The sequence below is a fragment of the Leuresthes tenuis genome, unplaced genomic scaffold (genome assembly GCF_036924035.1).
Source record: "Leuresthes tenuis unplaced genomic scaffold, fLeuTen1.0.hap1 SCAF_5, whole genome shotgun sequence".
In the NCBI taxonomy this organism is placed as follows: Eukaryota; Metazoa; Chordata; class Actinopteri; order Atheriniformes; family Atherinopsidae; genus Leuresthes; species Leuresthes tenuis.
The window spans coordinates 521,008-538,669 of NW_027325359.1; the positions used below are offsets into that span (position 1 = coordinate 521,008).

Below are 17,662 nucleotides of genomic sequence, written 5' to 3' on the forward strand. Positions count from 1 at the left end.
TTTTTCATGAATTCATTCAACAATCATAAGAGCAGGATTCAACATCTAGCTTTTATCGAAAACTGTGACCCATTTTTCTCTTTTAACCTTAACAAATATGACGTAACATAACATTTTTAGTGAGAAAAGATGAGAAACTCTGGCACAAACCGTCATAAAGTTGCTGTTTCTACTCACCTTTTACCAGTAGGCTGCTCCATTCTCAAAGTGAAGATGATGATGATGAAGTAAGCATCCCTGTGAGAGCCTGGCCCAGCGAGTCCAGCCTGCACAGCACAGATGACATGTGAGCACATCCCAACAGGCACAAACACAACTCAACACTCACGATGCCAGCATCCCATTTAATTTCTCACTTCTTTAAAGTCTCAGAGAGCGCCCCGCCTCCTCAGCCAGTCAGACCAGCGCCGTGGTCAATGAGCGACTCCAGGAGCTCGTCAAGATGTTTAAGGAGAGAACGGAGAAGGCCAAGGAGAAGCTCATTGACCCAGACAGCTCAGATGAAGACAGCATCATCGCCTGTGAGTGAGAGTCTCCGTTTTTGTCTTTTATCTCTGGTGAATCTCAGCTTCTATGGATCGAACTGAGGCTTGAGCAGCTGGGCTGGTTCCCCCAGAGATCACTTTAGTACAAGCAGGGTTTACCAAGGTGTTTTAATGCCAAGAACTTATTTCTTAACATTGAACAAGTACTTGTAAATGTTATTTATTTCTACAGCCCTTTACAACAATCCATGTCGGTACCAAAGTGCTTTACAGCAGATAATAAATAAAGAAAAGAATAAGTAAAAAACAATAAAATAACAGTAAACGCAATAAATACAGCAAAATTGAATAAGATAATATAAAAGTGTCACCATTCTACTGGGTATTAAAAGCCATCTGAAGTAAGTATGTTTTTAGCCCTGATTTAAAGAGGCCCAGGTCAGAAATAAGATGCATCTCGGGGGGAGGGGCTTATTCCAGAGCCTGGGGTTAGCAGCAGAAAAGGCTCAGTCACCCCAGGGCTTGTATTCTGACCTGAACACTTCCAGCTAAAGTTGATTTGTTGACCTCAGAGCTCTGCCAGGGTTACAGTTAAAAGCTCAGATAAATACGATGGGGTGAGGCCGTTAAGAGCTTTAAAAACAGACATTAAAAGTTTAAAATCAGTTCTATGAAGGACAGGAAGCCAGTGAAGGGAGTTAAGAACAGGAGTGATGTGCACAGGTCTGTTAGTGTTGGTTAAAGCAGCATTTTGCACCAGCTGAAGGCGACTGAGAGAAGTCTGGGAGACGCTGACATAAAGTCCATCGCAGTAGTTTAACCTTGAACTTATTAGGGCAGGGAGGCTTAAAAACATTTTAACTTTGGCCAGGAGACGCAGCTGGAAAAAACTAGTCCTGACAACATTGTTCATTTGTTTGTCAAACTTCAGATGTCACTCCCAGATTTCTGACTTGTGGTGCGTAATCTCGCCAAAAATACTTTAGTTATCTAACCTTCAGCAAGTGCTTAAAATGCATAACAAGGTGCTACAGAGCAGTGGACAAAATAAAGACAAAAAGGAGGTAAAAAAAACAGTTTGACTCAAACTTTAGTGCATTAATCAGGAGCTGGATGTGAACCCACCTGCTTTTTTATGCTTTTCTGTTGCTGTTTGCTGCTGATGCTGCGGAGGCATCACTTGCAGCTGTTCCCTGTACATTTAAATAACATTTAATTACATTTATCTAACCTTCAACAAGTGCTTCAAATGCATAACAAGGTACTACAGAGCAGTGGACCAAATAAAGACAAAAAGGAGGTAAAAAAAAAACAGTTTGACTCAAACTTTAGTGCATTAATCAGGAGCTGGATGTGAACCCACCTGCTTTTTTATGCTTTTCTGTTGCTGTTTGCTGCTGATGCTGCAGAGGCATCACTTGCAGCTGTTCCCTGCACATTTAAAAGCAACAGTAAAGGACAACCTCAAAATTGACATGACTTAGCAACAGATGGGAAGGAGAAAGTGTTGCATGGAGGGCAGTAAATCTGTGCAGATGTTACAGTACATTTTAATTCCAGGATGAAAAAGACTCAGCTGGGAAACCAAACCCAAACTCTGGACCCATCTATAGACACAAAAATCTTAATGGTAAGTAGAAGCAGTGATAGCTTCTGACCTGGCTGGCATCCCTCATCCCCAAAGGAGCAGCAGCAGTGTCCCTAATTCATCCCTCAGACACGGCTTTAGGTCCCAAAGCTTAACGTAGTTCACTTAGAGTCCATATTATGCTCCTTTATATGTTCCTTCTTTAATTTGATGTGTTTGTAGATCAGGCCTAATGCTGTAATGCTACAAAAGGAAATGATTCTTTGTCATTTTGTACCTCCTTTTGTTGTAAAGTATTCAGTCTGAACTCTGATTGGTCGACTGAGTGGAGAAAAATGGTGGAATGAGTTTGAATCGGGTCAGAAAATTCAGAGAATTAGGTGATCTAGACAAGTGGGAGTTGATTAGTCTGGACTGAAAATGAGGCATTTCAGGCAGTTTATTGTGTTTTTTCCACAAAAAACACCCTTTCATTGGTGAGGAATGTGCATATACACAAAAAAGCCTATTTAAAGGGAAGAAAAGCCTACCAATACAGTTCTGAGGCTTCATTATCTGCAATTTCTATGCACAATGTGTGCCTTTTCGGTATCAGAAACAGAAATTAGGCAAATATAATTGGATTAGAATGCAGTACAACTCTGAGGTATCATATATATATATCATATACTGCTTTTAAATAGTTATTTTCTTATAGATAAACTAGTCTGCTGAGGAAACACACCCCTCTGTCCTCTCTCTTCTGAATGAACTGTGAAGCAGCGTGCTTCCAAAACCCTGCCGCCATCTTCTGACCTTTTGTTCCTTTCTCCCTCATCTTTCATCAGCTGCTCCTCAGCCTCCAGCTCCTCAGCCTCCAGCTCCTCAGCCTCCTCCTGCAGCGCTGGAGGAAGAAGAGAAGGGTTTGCAAGCAGGTCCATCAGGAGCAGACGGGGGGCGAGGAGGAGAGCTGGAGGCTGGGCAGGAGGAGGCGCTGTCTGGAGGGAAAACTCCTCGGTGGATACGGGCCTGTGTGCACTTCCGCTTCCCTGCCAGCATCGACCCGTTCACCAGTGAGAACCCGGCCGATTACGCCACCTGCTGTCCCTTCAGTTCTGTGCTGCACAGCAGAAACTTCTCTTAAACTACTCACTAATTAGTCACAAAGACCCAGAGTTCGTTCTGGTTTTCAGTCGATAATTTTCTTCTGAAATAACTACTTGAGAAACACTGAACATTGAACTGAATGAAGGCAGAATGCGTGTACTTTCCTGTTATTTAGCCAGGAAATGTCCTTTTCTTACCAAATTAATTAGAAAATACAGCTTAGATCCTGCTTAACTGATGAGATTTTATTCCCATTAGTCACTAGTTAACACTAGAAGTTTTTTCTTCTAAAATAACTACTTGAGAAACACTGAACACTGAACCGAATAAAGGCAGAATACGTGTACTTTCCTGTTATTTACACCCTTTTCTCATCATCTTTCTTTATAATTTTTTTCCGATTAGCCAGGAAACGTCCTTTTCTTACCAAATTAATTAGATAATAATCTTAGATCCTGCTTAATTGATGAGATTTTATTCCCATTAGTCACTAGTTAACACTACAAGTTTTTTCACTAGAAGTTTTTTTCTTCTAAAATAACTACTTGAGAAACACTGTGAACATTGAACTGAATAAAGGCAGAATGCATGTACTTTCCTGTTATTTACACCCTTTTCTCATCATCTTTTGTTATAATTTTTTTCCGATTAGCCAGGAAACGTCCTTTTCTTACCAAATTAATTAGAAAATACAGCTTAGATCCTGCTTAATTGATGAGATTTTATTCCCATTAGTCACTAGTTAACACTACAAGTTTTTTCTTCTAAAATAACTACTTGAGAAACACTGTGAACATTGAACTGAATAAAGGCAGAATGCGTGTACTTTCCTGTTATTTAGCCAGGAAATGTCCTTTTCTTACCAAATTAATTAGAAAATACAGTTTAGATCCTGCTTAATTGATGAGATTTTATTCCCATTAGTCACTAGTTAACACTAGAAGTTTTTTCTTCTAAAATAACTACTTGAAAAACACTGAACATTGAACTGAATAAAGGCAGAATGCGTGTACTTTCCTGTTATTTAGCCAGGAAATGTCCTTTTCTTACCAAATTAATTAGAAAATACAGTTTAGATCCTGCTTAATTGATGAGATTTTATTCCCATTAGTCACTAGTTAACACTACAAGTTTTTTCACTACAAGTTTTTTCTTCTAAAATAACTACTTGAGAAACACACTGTGAACATTGAACTGAATGAAGGCAGAATGCGTGTACTTTCCTGTTATTTATACCCTTTTCTCATCATCTTTTGTTATAATTTTTTTCCGATTAGCCAGGAAATGTCCTTTTCTTACCAAATTAATTAGATAATAATCTTAGATCCTGCTTAATTGATGAGATTTTATTCCCATTAGTCACTAGTTAACAAGTTTTTTCTTCTAAAATAACTACTTGAGAAACACACTGTGAACATTGAACTGAATGAAGGCAGAATGCGTGTACTTTCCTGTTATTTAGCCAGGAAATGTCCTTTTCTTACCAAATTAATTAGAAAATACAGCTTAGATCCTGCTTAACTGATGAGATTTTATTCCCATTAGTCACTAGAAGTTTTTTCTTCTAAAATAACTACTTGAGAAACACACTGTGAACACTGAACTGAATAAAGTCAGAATGCGTGTACTTTCCTGTTACTGACACCCTTTTCTCATCATCTTTTGTTATAATTTTTTTCAGATTAGCCAGGAAATGTCCTTTTCTTACCAAAGTAATTAGAAAATACAGCTTAGATCCTGCTTAATTGATGAGATTTTATTCCCATTAGTCACTAGTTAACACTACAAGATGATAGTTGATGCCTACTTTGTGACACTTTCTTGTTCTGTGTGTCATTTCTCCTCATTTCTCCCTTTATCTGTCTTTCTCTCGCCAGACTTGATGTATGTGCTGTGGATGTTTCTGGTGTCTCTGGCCTGGAACTGGAACGTCTGGTTCATCCCAGTACGTTGGGCCTTTCCCTACCAAACCCCCGACAACATCTACTACTGGCTGGTGACGGACTACCTGTGTGACCTCATCTACATCCTGGACATCACGGTTTTTCAGCCCCGCCTGCAGTTTGTGTGCGGAGGGGACATAGTGGTGAGTGGGGGTCTGGAAGCTGGGATTTCCTGCGATTTCCTGGGATTTCCTGGGATTTTCCTGCAGGAAACAGGGAACACAGAAGATGTTTTCTTATGAATCTGCATGGATAATTGTTTACAAATGTGATTAAATTTCAGAGTGACAAAAAGGAGATGAGAAAGAATTACATGAAAACGATACGCTTCAAGGTGAATACTTACAGAAATGAGAAAACATCTGTATTCTTCCCTCTGAGGTTAGCGGTTATGGAATCAAACATTGATCTTCTTTGCTTTCCAGTTTGACGTAGCCAGCCTTGTTCCCCTGGAGCTCTTCTATTTCAAAACTGGCATAAACCCCCTGCTTCGTTTACCCAGACTGCTGAAGGTGAGACGCCCCCGGGAATCATTAACGTCGTTTAATCTAAAAAGATTTGGGCAAAAAACACCAAGAATATTCATGTTGTTAACCACATAATCAGAAACCAGGGCTACAGTAAGCACTCCAACATAGAGAATTAAAAGTTTATCTAAGTCTCTGAGCCAGACTCACAGCCTACAGATGTTTATGAACCAGTTCTGAAGCAGAAATCTACAAATATTCTTCCTTTCTTTGTTCACGGGTCTGCAGATCAACTCTTTCTTTGAGTTCAACGAGCGTCTCGAAGCCATCTTGACCAAAGCCTACATTTACAGGTGAGCTGTTTTCATTACAGAAAATAACTCACTGTCATCCTTACTCCCTCTTCTCTTTATGTTCATGTATTTATCAGACGCTTTTATCCAAAGCGACTTACAAATGAAGCTATAACAGCTGTATAAAAAGCTAACAATAAGCTAACAATAAGCTAACAATAAGCTAACAATAAGCTAACAATAAGATAACAATAAGCTAACAATAAGCTAACAATAAGCTCCATAGAAGGAACCCAGGAGTCCGACTCTGTCAGAGGGGACAGAGCAGAGATAGGGTGCAGGCATAGAAGGAAGAGCAGAAAGATAAAGTGCAGAGATAGAGGGGGGAGGGAAGTACAAGGTAAGTGCTGGGATAGGAGATGCTCTCTGAAGAGCTTTATAAAGCATCAGAGAAATAAAAGCCTTCAGTTTAAGTATCATTCTCTGTCTCTCAGGGTGATCCGGACCACCACCTACCTTCTCTACTGTCTCCACTGCAATGCCTGCCTCTATCACTGGGCCTCTGCCTTCATAGGCCTGGGATCGACCCAGTGGGTGTACAATGGTGTTGGCAACAGGTTGGTGGAATACGCACTCTGCCCTTTTCAGTTCAGACGATTAGAAGTTTAAAGTTGACTGTGATATGAAATGAAAGTTAGACTGCTTGGATCAATCAGGGATGTCAAACTCCGGTCCTCGGGGGCCGCTGTCCTGCAGGTTTTTGATGTTTCCCAGCATCAATACACCTGAATCAGATCAATGCATCATTAGCAGGCTGCTGCAGAACTTAACAATCTTTCGAAGAGATCAATTTAATCTGATTCAGGTGTGTTGAAGCAGGGAAACATCTAAAACCTGCAGGGAAACATCTAAAACCTGCAGGGAAACATCTAAAACCTGCAGGGAAACATCTAAAACCTGCAGGGAAACATCTAAAACCTGCAGGGAAACATCTAAAACCTGCAGGGAAACGTCTAAAACCTGCAGGAAAACATCTAAAACCTGCAGGAAAACATCTAAAACCTGCAGGAAAACATCTAAAACCTGCAGGGAAACATCTAAAACCTGCAGGGAAACATCTAAAACCTGCAGGGAAACGTCTAAAACCTGCAGGGAAACGTCTAAAACCTGCAGGAAAACATCTAAAACCTGCAGGAAAACATCTAAAACCTGCAGGAAAACATCTAAAACCTGCAGGGAAACATCTAAAACCTGCAGGGAAACATCTAAAACCTGCAGGGAAACATCTAAAACCTGCAGGGAAACATCTAAAACCTGCAGGGAAACATCTAAAACCTGCAGGGAAACATCTAAAACATGCAGGAAAACATCTAAAACCTGCAGGGAAACATCTAAAACCTGCAGGGAAACATCTAAAACCTGCAGGACAGCGGCCCTCCAGGACCGGAGTTTGACATCCCTGCACTAAACCTTTAAAAGTCTGTTCAGCTTGTTTTCCATGAAGAGCATCATCAGACTTATAAGATACATGTCTGAAGACCGTAGTCAGCTTAGTCTTGACACTAAACTGGGCTTTTAAATGCGTGTAAACATGTAAATCCAGTCAAAATCATGCAGAATCGAGCTTCTCAAAACTGCACAAACACTCCCAGATAATGCAGCTGGGGTCTAAATAAACCTGTTTGGATCTTATTCTTTCTTTCCTCGCTTTCTGCTCAGTTACATTCGCTGTTACTACTTTGCGGTGAAAACTTTAATCACCATCGGAGGTCTGCCAGACCCAACCTCCCTGTTTGAGATCGTCTTCCAGCTCATCAACTATTTTGTTGGCGTCTTTGCCTTCTCCATCATGATTGGACAGGTAGGTTTTATACTGAAACAGGTGGGCAAGCATCGGTTTAATGAGTTCTTATGATGCATATAATGCAGCTCGGGTGAAATAAATCCATAAAGTGTTGCTCTTCGTCTGCCAGATGCGGGATGTGGTCGGCGCCGCCACAGCAGCTCAAACTTACTACCGCACATGCATGGATAACACCATTAAATACATGTCATCCTATCGCATCCCAAAAGACGTCCAAAACCGCGTCAAAACCTGGTACAACTACACCTGGCAGTCCCAAGGCATGCTGGGTAAGGAGGGCGTGTTCTCTGTCACATGTGTGTCATGCATCTGGCCTTTGAGTCACACTTTGCTTTGTTTGGGGGCAGATGAGCAGGAGCTGCTGACTCAGCTGCCAGATAAAATGCGTCTGGATATAGCTGTGGATGTCAACTACTCTATTGTGAGCAAGGTTCCTCTTTTTCAGGTAGGAGTCACTTCAAAAACCATCTATTCGGTGATAAATACTCTTTTAGAAACCGTTTGTTTTGTAAAACATTTATTCCAGGGATCTCAAACTCAGGCCCTGCATGTTTGAGATGTTTCCCAGCATCAATACGCCTGATTCAGATCGATGCCTCATTTTATGGTTTGTGCAGAATTCAACAATCTTTTGAAGCTATTTTATCTGAATCAGGTGTGTTGAAGCAGGGAAACATCTAAAACCTGCAGGACAGCGGCCCTTCAGGACCAGAGTTTAAGATTCCTCGTTTATTCTATTTGGGAAGATGCAAAAAATAAGAAAAATGACTTTAAAAAAGGGACAATTTCCCTGTTTTTTTTGGCATAAACAGCACTTTAGACCAGGTTCTGATAAAAAAAAAAAAACTACAACACATAGATTTAACCTGTTTTTATTTGAATACTGTTTGTGATTTGTGACTTTACTCCATGTGTGTTGGCCAATGAGACACTCTCCTGGTTAAATAAAGTTTTTTGTAATAAGTCTGTTAAAAAGAGCATCTCACTCCCTTTTTAGCATTAGACCGCTCGAATCTGGGTGGTGCTGTGTTTTAAAAGGTTTATCTAGTCCTGATTGACCTGATTGTCTAAGATTGTGCTTTTTGATCTTGCTACAGATGCATGAAAAAGCAGTAAAATGGCTCTTTGTTTTTGCATTCTCACAAATATGTTAAATTAAACAGGGGAAAAAGAGAGCAAAGTGAGGAAAGGTGTGACAGATGAGGCCCCCCAGCAGGCTGGGCCTATAGCAGCAGAACTATGGGATGTTTCAGGCTCACCTGAGCCATCCCTAACTATAAGCTTTATCAGAAAGGAAAGTTTCAGCCTGATCTTAAAGGTAGAGAGGGTGTCTGCTTCCTGAAGCCAAACTGGCAGCTGGTTCCACAGAGAGGGGCCTGATAACTGAAGGCTCTGCCTCCCATTCTGCTTTTAGGGGCCTGATAACTGAAGGCTCTGCCTCCCATTCTGCTTTTAGGGGCCTGATAACTGAAGGCTCTGCCTCCCATTCTGCTTTTAGGGGCCTGATAACTGAAGGCTCTGCCTCCCATTCTGCTTTTAGGGGCCTGATAACTGAAGGCTCTGCCTCCCATTCTGCTTTTAGGGGCCTGATAACTGAAGGCTCTGCCTCCCATTCTGCTTTTAGGGGCCTGATAACTGAAGGCTCTGCCTCCCATTCTGCTTTTAGGGGCCTGATAACTGAAGGCTCTGCCTCCCATTCTGCTTTTAGGGGCATGATAACTGAAGGCTCTGCCTCCCATTCTGCTTTTAGGGGCCTGATAACTGAAGGCTCTGCCTCCCATTCTGCTTTTAGGGGCCTGATAACTGAAGGCTCTGCCTCCCATTCTGCTTTTAGAAACTCTGGGAACCACAAGGAAACCTGCAGCCTGAGAGCAAAGTGCTCTGTTGGGGAAATATCTTACAATGAGATCTTTAAGATATGATGGAGCTCAGCCAATGAGACACTCTACTGGTTAAATAAAGTTATTTGTAATAAGTCTGTTTAAAAAGAGCATCTCACTCCATTTTTAGCATTAAACGGCTCGAATCTGGGTGGTGCTGTGTTTTAAAAAGCTTATCTAGTCCTGATTGTCTAAGATTGTGCTTTTTGATCTTGCTACAGATGCATGAAAAAGCAGTAAAATGGCTCTTTGTTTTCGCATTCTCACAAATATGTTTAAAAGAGGATCAGAAAGATGCAAACCAGGAGCTTTACCCTCTTCCTTCTTGACAGGGTTGTGACAGACAGATGATTTTTGACATGCTGAAAAGCCTCCGCTCTGTTGTTTACCTCCCAGGAGATTATGTCTGCAAAAAGGTACATTATATTCCTCTCAGAGCCTGGTTGTAAGAGATCGTATGTTTGTTCTTTTAGTTTTACCACTTTTATTGTTTGCTGTCTATCTTTCAGGGCGAAGTAGGTCGGGAGATGTACATCATAAAGGCCGGAGAGGTGCAGGTGGTTGGAGGACCTGATGGGAGGACGGTATTTGCTACTCTTAGAGCAGGATCAGTCTTTGGAGAGATAAGGTAACCAGGTGATCTGGAATGAAGAAAATGTCTTGTAACCTGTTCAGACCTGATGCAACATCTGTATGCTTTTACCTTTCATGCTTTTTGCATTTTTAAGACACACAACTAATTCAATTTTCATCCCTAAATGCTTTTTAAACATAATAATTTACTGTAAAAGTAAAAAGTTTGATTTATTATATTGAAAAATACTCTATTTTATATTAGTAGTTTTGAAATAAGCTGAAAAGTAAAAGGTCCTCATTTTTTAGAGCACATTTTCAAATGAATCCTTAGGCAAGGCAAGTTTATTTGTATAATTCAACAACAAGGTGATTCAAAGTGCTTTACAGAGACATTAAAACAGAAGAAATAAAAAGCAGGATTTAAAATTTAAGCAAAAGAAAGAAATAAGAACAATAGATAAAGTCTGATTCCGTTTTGAAACTCAAGCTTATTCAAAAGCAGCTGAAAATAGATGTTTCTTCAACCTGGACTTAAATCCTGAGAGTTTCAGCTGATCTGAGGCTTTCTGGGAGTTTGTTCCAGACATGTGGAGCATAGAAGCTGAATGCAGCTTCTCCAGGTCTGGTTCTGACTCTGGGAACTGATAAAGAACCGGATCCAGATGACCTGAGGGGTCTGGGAGGTTCATAGTGGGTCAGGAGGTCACTGATGAGACCATTCAGAGCTTTATGGAGCAGCATCAGAACTTTAAAGTCTATCCTCTGATGGACCAGCATCAGAACTTTAAAGTCTATCCTCTGATGGACCGGCATCAGAACTTTAAAGTCTATCCTCTGATGGACCGGCATCAGAACCTTAAAGTCTATCCTCTGATGGACCAGCAGCAGAACCTTAAAGTCTATCCTCTGATGGACCAGCAGCAGAACCTTAAAGTCTATCCTCTGATGGACCAGCAGCAGAACCTTAAAGTCTATCCTCTGATGGACCAGCATCAGAACTTTAAAGTCTATCCTCTGATGGACCGGCAGCCGGTGGAAAGACCTCACAGCTGGACTGATGTGCTCCAATTCTTTGGTCTTAGTGAGGACCAAAGGTCGTAATAAGTTAAAGGAGTAATATATGATCATAGGAAACCGGTGAGTGTCTCACTTTAGCTGCAGCAACTCAGACCAAAAACTAAATAGAGCCAGAACCAAAACTTAGCCCAAACATGAACCTGAACTGGAGATAAAGTGCTGATTGGAAGGTCATGTCAGGTTACCAGGGGATACAGGACGCAGATGCAGGGTCATGTGGTTCCAAAGAGGCTTTATTTAAATAAACACAGGACAGATCCCGGCAAAAGAAACTGGCTACAAAACTCCTAAAAGCTCTCCTCCGTATCTGTGGTGGAGGAGGAGCGCGGCTATGAAGGTTAAACATAAACTCTCTCCAAACTGGGAGGAAAACAGAAATGCTATGAAGACTTAACAAAGCAAAGACTCGCTCTTGAAATGAGGCGGAATAAAACAAAGGGGCACTCTTTATAAAACAGAGGCTCTAAGAAACTTTAACTTCAACTTAAAGACTCACCTTTAACGGAGGCGACTATGAATGGTTACAACAGAAATGGCTCCTAGAAAATGGAGGAAAAACAAAGCTATGAAACTTACCGTTCAATAAATAAACTAAGGCTATGGATAACAATAAATTACAAAGCAAGATGCACTGCAGGAGAGTCGCTCACTGCAGGCTCGAGGAATCATGGGACAAGACAAGACAAATGGCTGGTAATGAAGCTCAAAGTGAGACAACAAACTGGCACAAGACAAGGGAAACAGACTATTTAAACACATGAGGGACCAAAGGGAACAGGTGGAAACACCTGAGAATCAGGGAAGACGATCAGATGCCTGACACAGGAGGAAGGGAAAGATACCTGAAACGAGAGGAGAAGATCAGTCCTTTCAAAATAAAACAGGAAATGACGAGAAAAGACATGAAATGGAAAATAAACCGATGACAGGAGCAGATGTTTATCTGCTGTTGCATTGACTTTGCTTTTAAAAACAGCTGTTTTCCTTATGGAGGATTTTTCTCACCTGAAAGGTTATGATAAAGGTTTGTTAATTCGTATGAAAGGGGGTGAGCTCATTTAAATATGGTGTAAAAAAACCACTCTAACCACAGTGAGCTTCTGTTTTCCTGAAACATGTCAAATGTGGTGGAAAATTGTCATTTTTTTGTGTGATTTGCAGTTTGCTTGCAGTTGGCGGCGTTAACAGGCGCACAGCCAATGTGATTTCACACGGCTTTGCCAATCTGTTCATCCTGGACAAAAAAGACTTGAATGAGATCCTGGTTCACTACCCTGAGTCCAAGAAACTACTACGCAAGAAAGCCAGGTCTAACCCTAATGAGATGACATGTTACCTGTTGTGGCTGTCTTAGAGTTTAATGTTCATTCTGCTCAGTATATGTCCTGCATTACTGTAGTTTTAAATACTTTTTAGGTGGTAAATCTAACTGAGTCTGTGTCTTCATGTGTTAGCCTGATTTTTTTCTTCTATTACTGTAGTTTTAGATACTTTTTAAGTAGTAAATCTAACTGAGTCTGTGTCTTCATGTGTTTGAATAATGCTGTAGTTGTTAGCCTGATTGTTTCTTCTATTACTGTAGTTTTAAATACTTTTTAAGTGGTAAATCTAACTGAGTCTGTGTCTTCATGCGTTTGAATAATGCTGTAGTTGTTAGCTTGATTTTTTCTTCTATTACTGTAGTTTTAGATACTTTTAGGTGGTAAATCTAACTGAGTCTGTGTATTCATGTGTTAGCCTGATTGTTTCTTCTATTACTGTAGTTTTAGATACTTTTTAGGTGGTAAATCTAACTGAGTCTGTGTATTCATGTGTTAGCCTGATTTTTTTCTTCTATTACTGTAGTTTTAAATACTTTTTAGGTGGTAAATCTAACTGAGTCTGTGTCTTCATGTGTTAGCCTGATTTTTTTCTTCTATTACTGTAGTTTTAGATACTTTTTAAGTGGTAAATCTAACTGAGTCTGTGTCTTCATGTGTTAGCCTGATTGTTTCTTCTATTACTGTAGTTTTAAATACTTTTTAAGTGGTAAATCTAACTGAGTCTGTGTCTTCATGCGTTTGAATAATGCTGTAGTTGTTAGCTTGATTTTTTCTTCTATTACTGTAGTTTTAGATACTTTTAGGTGGTAAATCTAACTGAGTCTGTGTATTCATGTGTTAGCCTGATTGTTTCTTCTATTACTGTAGTTTTAGATACTTTTTAGGTGGTAAATCTAACTGAGTCTGTGTCTTCATGCGTTTGAATAATGCTGTAGTTGTTAGCTTGATTTTTTCTTCTATTACTGTAGTTTTAGATACTTTTAGGTGGTAAATCTAATTGAGTCTGTGTATTCATGTGTTAGCCTGATTGTTTCTTCTATTACTGTAGTTTTAAATACTTTTTAAGTGGTAAATCTAACTGAGTCTGTGTATTCATGTGTTAGCCTGATTGTTTCTTCTATTACTGTAGTTTTAAATACTTTTTAAGTGGTAAATCGAACTGAGTCTGTGTCTTCATGTGTTTGAATAATGCTGTAGTTGTTAGCTTGATTTTTTCTTCTATTACTGTAGTTTTAGATACTTTTAGGTGGTAAATCTAACTGAGTCTGTGTCTTCATGTGTTTGAATAATGCTGTAGTTGTTAGCCTGATTGTTTCTTCTATTACTGTAGTTTTAAATACTTTTTAGGTGGTAAATCTAACTGAGTCTGTGTCTTCATGCGTTAGCTTGATTTTTTTCTTCTATTACTGTAGTTTTAAATACTTTTTAAGTGGTAAATCTAACTGAGTCTGTGTCTTCATGTGTTTGAATAATGCTGTAGTTGTTAGCTTGATTTTTTCTTCTATTACTGTAGTTTTAAATACTTTTTAGGTGGTAAATCTAACTGAGTCTGTGTCTTCATGTGTTTGAATAATGCTGTAGTTGTTAGCTTGATTGTTTCTTCTATTACTGTAGTTTTAAATACTTTTTAGGTGGTAAATCTAACTGAATCTGTGTCTTCATGCGTTTGAATAATGCTGTAGTTGTTAGCTTGATTGTTTCTTCTATTACTGTAGTTTTAAATACTTTTTAGGTGGTAAATCTAACTGAGTCTGTGTCTTCATGTGTTTGAATAATGCTGTAGTTGTTAGCCTGATTGTTTCTTCTATTACTGTAGTTTTAAATACTTTTTAGGTGGTAAATCTAACTGAGTCTGTGTCTTCATGTGTTTGAATAATGCTGTAGTTGTTAGCCTGATTGTTTCTTCTATTACTGTAGTTTTAAATACTTTTTAGGTGGTAAATCTAACTGAGTCTGTGTCTTCATGCGTTAGCTTGATTTTTTTTCTTCTATTACTGTAGTTCTAAATACTTTTTGAGTGGTAAATCTAACTGAGTCTGTGTCTTCATGTGTTTGAATAATGCTGTAGTTGTTAGCTTGATTTTTTCTTCTATTACTGTAGTTTTAAATACTTTTTGAGTGGTAAATCTAACTGAGTCTGTGTCTTCATGTGTTTGAATAATGCTGTAGTTGTTAGCTTGATTTTTTTCTTCTATTACTGTAGTTTTAGATACTTTTAGGTGGTAAATCTAACTGAGTCTGTGTCTTCATGTGTTTGAATAATGCTGTAGTTGTTAGCCTGATTTTTTTCTTCTATTACTGTAGTTTTAAATACTTTTTAAGTGGTAAATCTAACTGAGTCTGTGTCTTCATGTGTTTGAATAATGCTGTAGTTGTTAGCCTGATTTTTTTCTTCTATTACTGTAGTTTTAAATACTTTTTGAGTGGTAAATCTAACTTAGTCTGTGTCTTCATGTGTTTGAATAATGCTGTAGTTGTTAGCTTGATTTTTTCTTCTATTACTGTAGTTTTAGATACTTTTAGGTGGTAAATCTAACTGAGTCTTTGTCTTCGTGTGTTTGAATAATGCTGTAGTTGTTAGCCTGATTTTTTTCTTCTATTACTGTAGTTTTAAATACTTTTTGAGTGGTAAATCTAACTTAGTCTGTGTCTTCATGTGTTTGAATAATGCTGTAGTTGTTAGCTTGATTTTTTCTTCTATTACTGTAGTTTTAGATACTTTTAGGTGGTAAATCTAATTGAGTCTGTGTCTTCATGTGTTTGAATAATGCTGTAGTTGCTAGCCTGATTGTTTTTCTGTCTCAATCACAGGAAGATGCTTAACAAGGGAAAGAAACCTGAACCCAAAGAAGAGGCTAAAGAACCGCCTCAGGTACCAGCTGCACCTCCCAAGCCGGAGACTCCCAAACTGCTAAGAGCGGCGCTCGAGATGACGGAGAGATCGTCAGGACTCAAAGGAGTTCTGGCTAAAGTCAAAGAGAAGACCAACAAGTCCAGTATCTCATTGCAGGTGAGCACAGCCAGAACCTGAGCAAACAAAGCTTTTTCTTTAGATTCAGCAGTTCAATTCTTCTTCCCCTCAGCCATCCGTCTCCTCCTCCCTGCCTCCTCCATCTCCGGCCAGCTCCACCGCATCCCGCTCGGCTTCCCGTTGCCGTGGCGCTGCAGCACCTCCATGTGTGGAGGATGCCAGTGAAGATGACTGGGATGAGGGTGGGAAGAGGAAAGATAAGAGGGTGTAATGATTTTCTACAGAAGAGTTGTACATGAGGTGGAAACGAGCTGGGAAATCATCCAAATTCAAACAGAAGTAGAGACTAAATGGTAAATCACTGCTGGTTGCATAATTAACTCAGATTTACTCAGACTTCTTGTCTTTCTGCCACATAAAAACGAGGACATGTTTTTGTTGTTGTTGTTGTTCACTGACTGCTTACAGATTCATTTGTAATCGTGAAAGAACAACTTGCCTTATTTTCTAACTCTGTGCTGTGTTGGTATGAGTCGATGTTACTGAAAAAAAAAACAGTTATTAAACTGAAACTTCAATTCTAGCACATAAATATGGATTTTCAGCCATTGATTATTCAAATAGCAAAGTTGATCTTCTTCACACTAATCCATACAGCAATTTAATGCATCACTGTTCAGTTAAATTAACATTTCTTCACACTTTTATGTCCATGTTTTCCTTTGTTTTTGTATAATTATGTAAATATAAGCTTAGATTTTATTTTTTTTCCCACTAATTCAAAATGCGGTTGTACAAGTACATGCATTCTGGAAATACTGTAACATTTGTGCTGTAAATGTGTTTATGATTCACTTATAATGTGACATTTTTTTGTATATATGTGTTGTTATTAAAGTCAATCTGCAGGGGATCGATTTCTGTTGTGTAAACAAGGCTATATGAGCAGATTCACTGATGTAGTGCTGCCTTTTATTGATTTTACTTAAATAAAAGAGTTTCAGCACTTTATATCCTACATCTTATGTATCTGACCTTATTTTAAGGTTAAATAGAAAAGGAATAAAAAGCCTGTCTGTAAACCACAAACCAGAACAGCACCAACTGAACAGGAAGCAGCAGGGGGTTTTGGTTGTAACCCCAAGTAGTTGTTCTCATTTAAGGTGTTCTGTGGGGGCTGGTTTGAACAGTTAGTTATTGTCTCTTATTCAATTTAACCCAAAAAGCACCCAGAGCCCTTTTCCTTAAAGAAAAATTATTGACAATGTTAAAAAACAACAAAAGGACCACATTGATCACCTTTCTGAAAAGGATTTTCAGGTCCCACAAGTGCCAAAGATCTGTAATGTTACATTAATATAATATTGTAATATTACCTATTCTGGGTGAATTTATTCTAGTTTCAGTCATTTGTCACACCACCATGGGTCCACTTAAGCGTATAAATTACTGTTAGGTCAGCGATATATGCGCTTTTACTTTTAATTTTCAGTTAAACAAGCTAGTTGTTTACAAAATAAATAACTATTTTGATAATGTTTTAGGTAATTTCACCCATTAAAAGATAAACAAATCACTTCTCCACCTCTCAAATGAGAGGATTTTCTGCTAATCTTGATTATTTCTGTGATGAGAAGTTTGTATATTTGTGCTGTTGAGGGTTGAGGGTAATTTTCTGAGGTATTTCTCTCTATTTTTACCTTGGTGTATGTATATATATATATATATATGAATGCATCGGTAATCAATTGCAAAACATGGAAAAGTAGAGCAGTCAAAGAGGCTGCTCTTTGATAATTACCTTAATTTACAGAATGGTATTTGTCCTTTAATTACATTTACATTAATGTGCTAAATGTTTTCATCTGAAATCATCTGTCATTCAGCTGGTAACCTCCTCTCTTCATGGGAAACTCTTCAGTTTCTGTATCACAGAGAAGCTTCAAAGGAATTCAGATAGTGTGGTTGAGGGCCACATAATGTTTTCTATTTATGTAGGTCAAAATGGAAAAGACAAACAAAGATATAAGTTATAGGAGAACCAACTGTATCAACACTTGGACTGTCACAAGTAGGAAAAGGCATACTAACCAGAAAAGCATAGAAAAAC

At 38.9% G+C, this 17,662-nt stretch overlaps 1 protein-coding gene across 1 annotated transcript; it reads left to right on the plus strand.

Moving 5' to 3' along the window:
- The first annotated feature begins 97 nt into the window (after nucleotides 1-97).
- Nucleotides 98-16,270, plus strand: LOC140306506 (cyclic nucleotide-gated channel beta-1-like). The gene is made up of 17 exons (XM_072385118.1): nucleotides 98-102; nucleotides 191-286; nucleotides 367-521; nucleotides 2,901-3,125; nucleotides 5,037-5,245; nucleotides 5,386-5,436; nucleotides 5,528-5,614; nucleotides 5,858-5,922; nucleotides 6,357-6,479; nucleotides 7,582-7,723; nucleotides 7,836-7,995; nucleotides 8,074-8,171; nucleotides 9,939-10,022; nucleotides 10,116-10,234; nucleotides 12,421-12,567; nucleotides 15,393-15,591; nucleotides 15,665-16,270. Exons 1-17 carry the CDS (start codon nucleotides 98-100, stop codon nucleotides 15,821-15,823), a joined length of 2,124 nt encoding a protein of 707 aa, XP_072241219.1. The 3' UTR covers nucleotides 15,824-16,270.
- Nucleotides 16,271-17,662: the final 1,392 nt, after the last annotated feature.

Coding starts and splice junctions, on each gene's coding strand:
- LOC140306506 (XM_072385118.1), top strand. Junction 6,480..7,581: donor TACAATGGTGTTGGCAACAG/GTTGGTGGAATA, acceptor CTTTCTGCTCAG/TTACATTCGCTGTTACTACT. Junction 12,568..15,392: donor CTACTACGCAAGAAAGCCAG/GTCTAACCCTAA, acceptor TCTCAATCACAG/GAAGATGCTTAACAAGGGAA.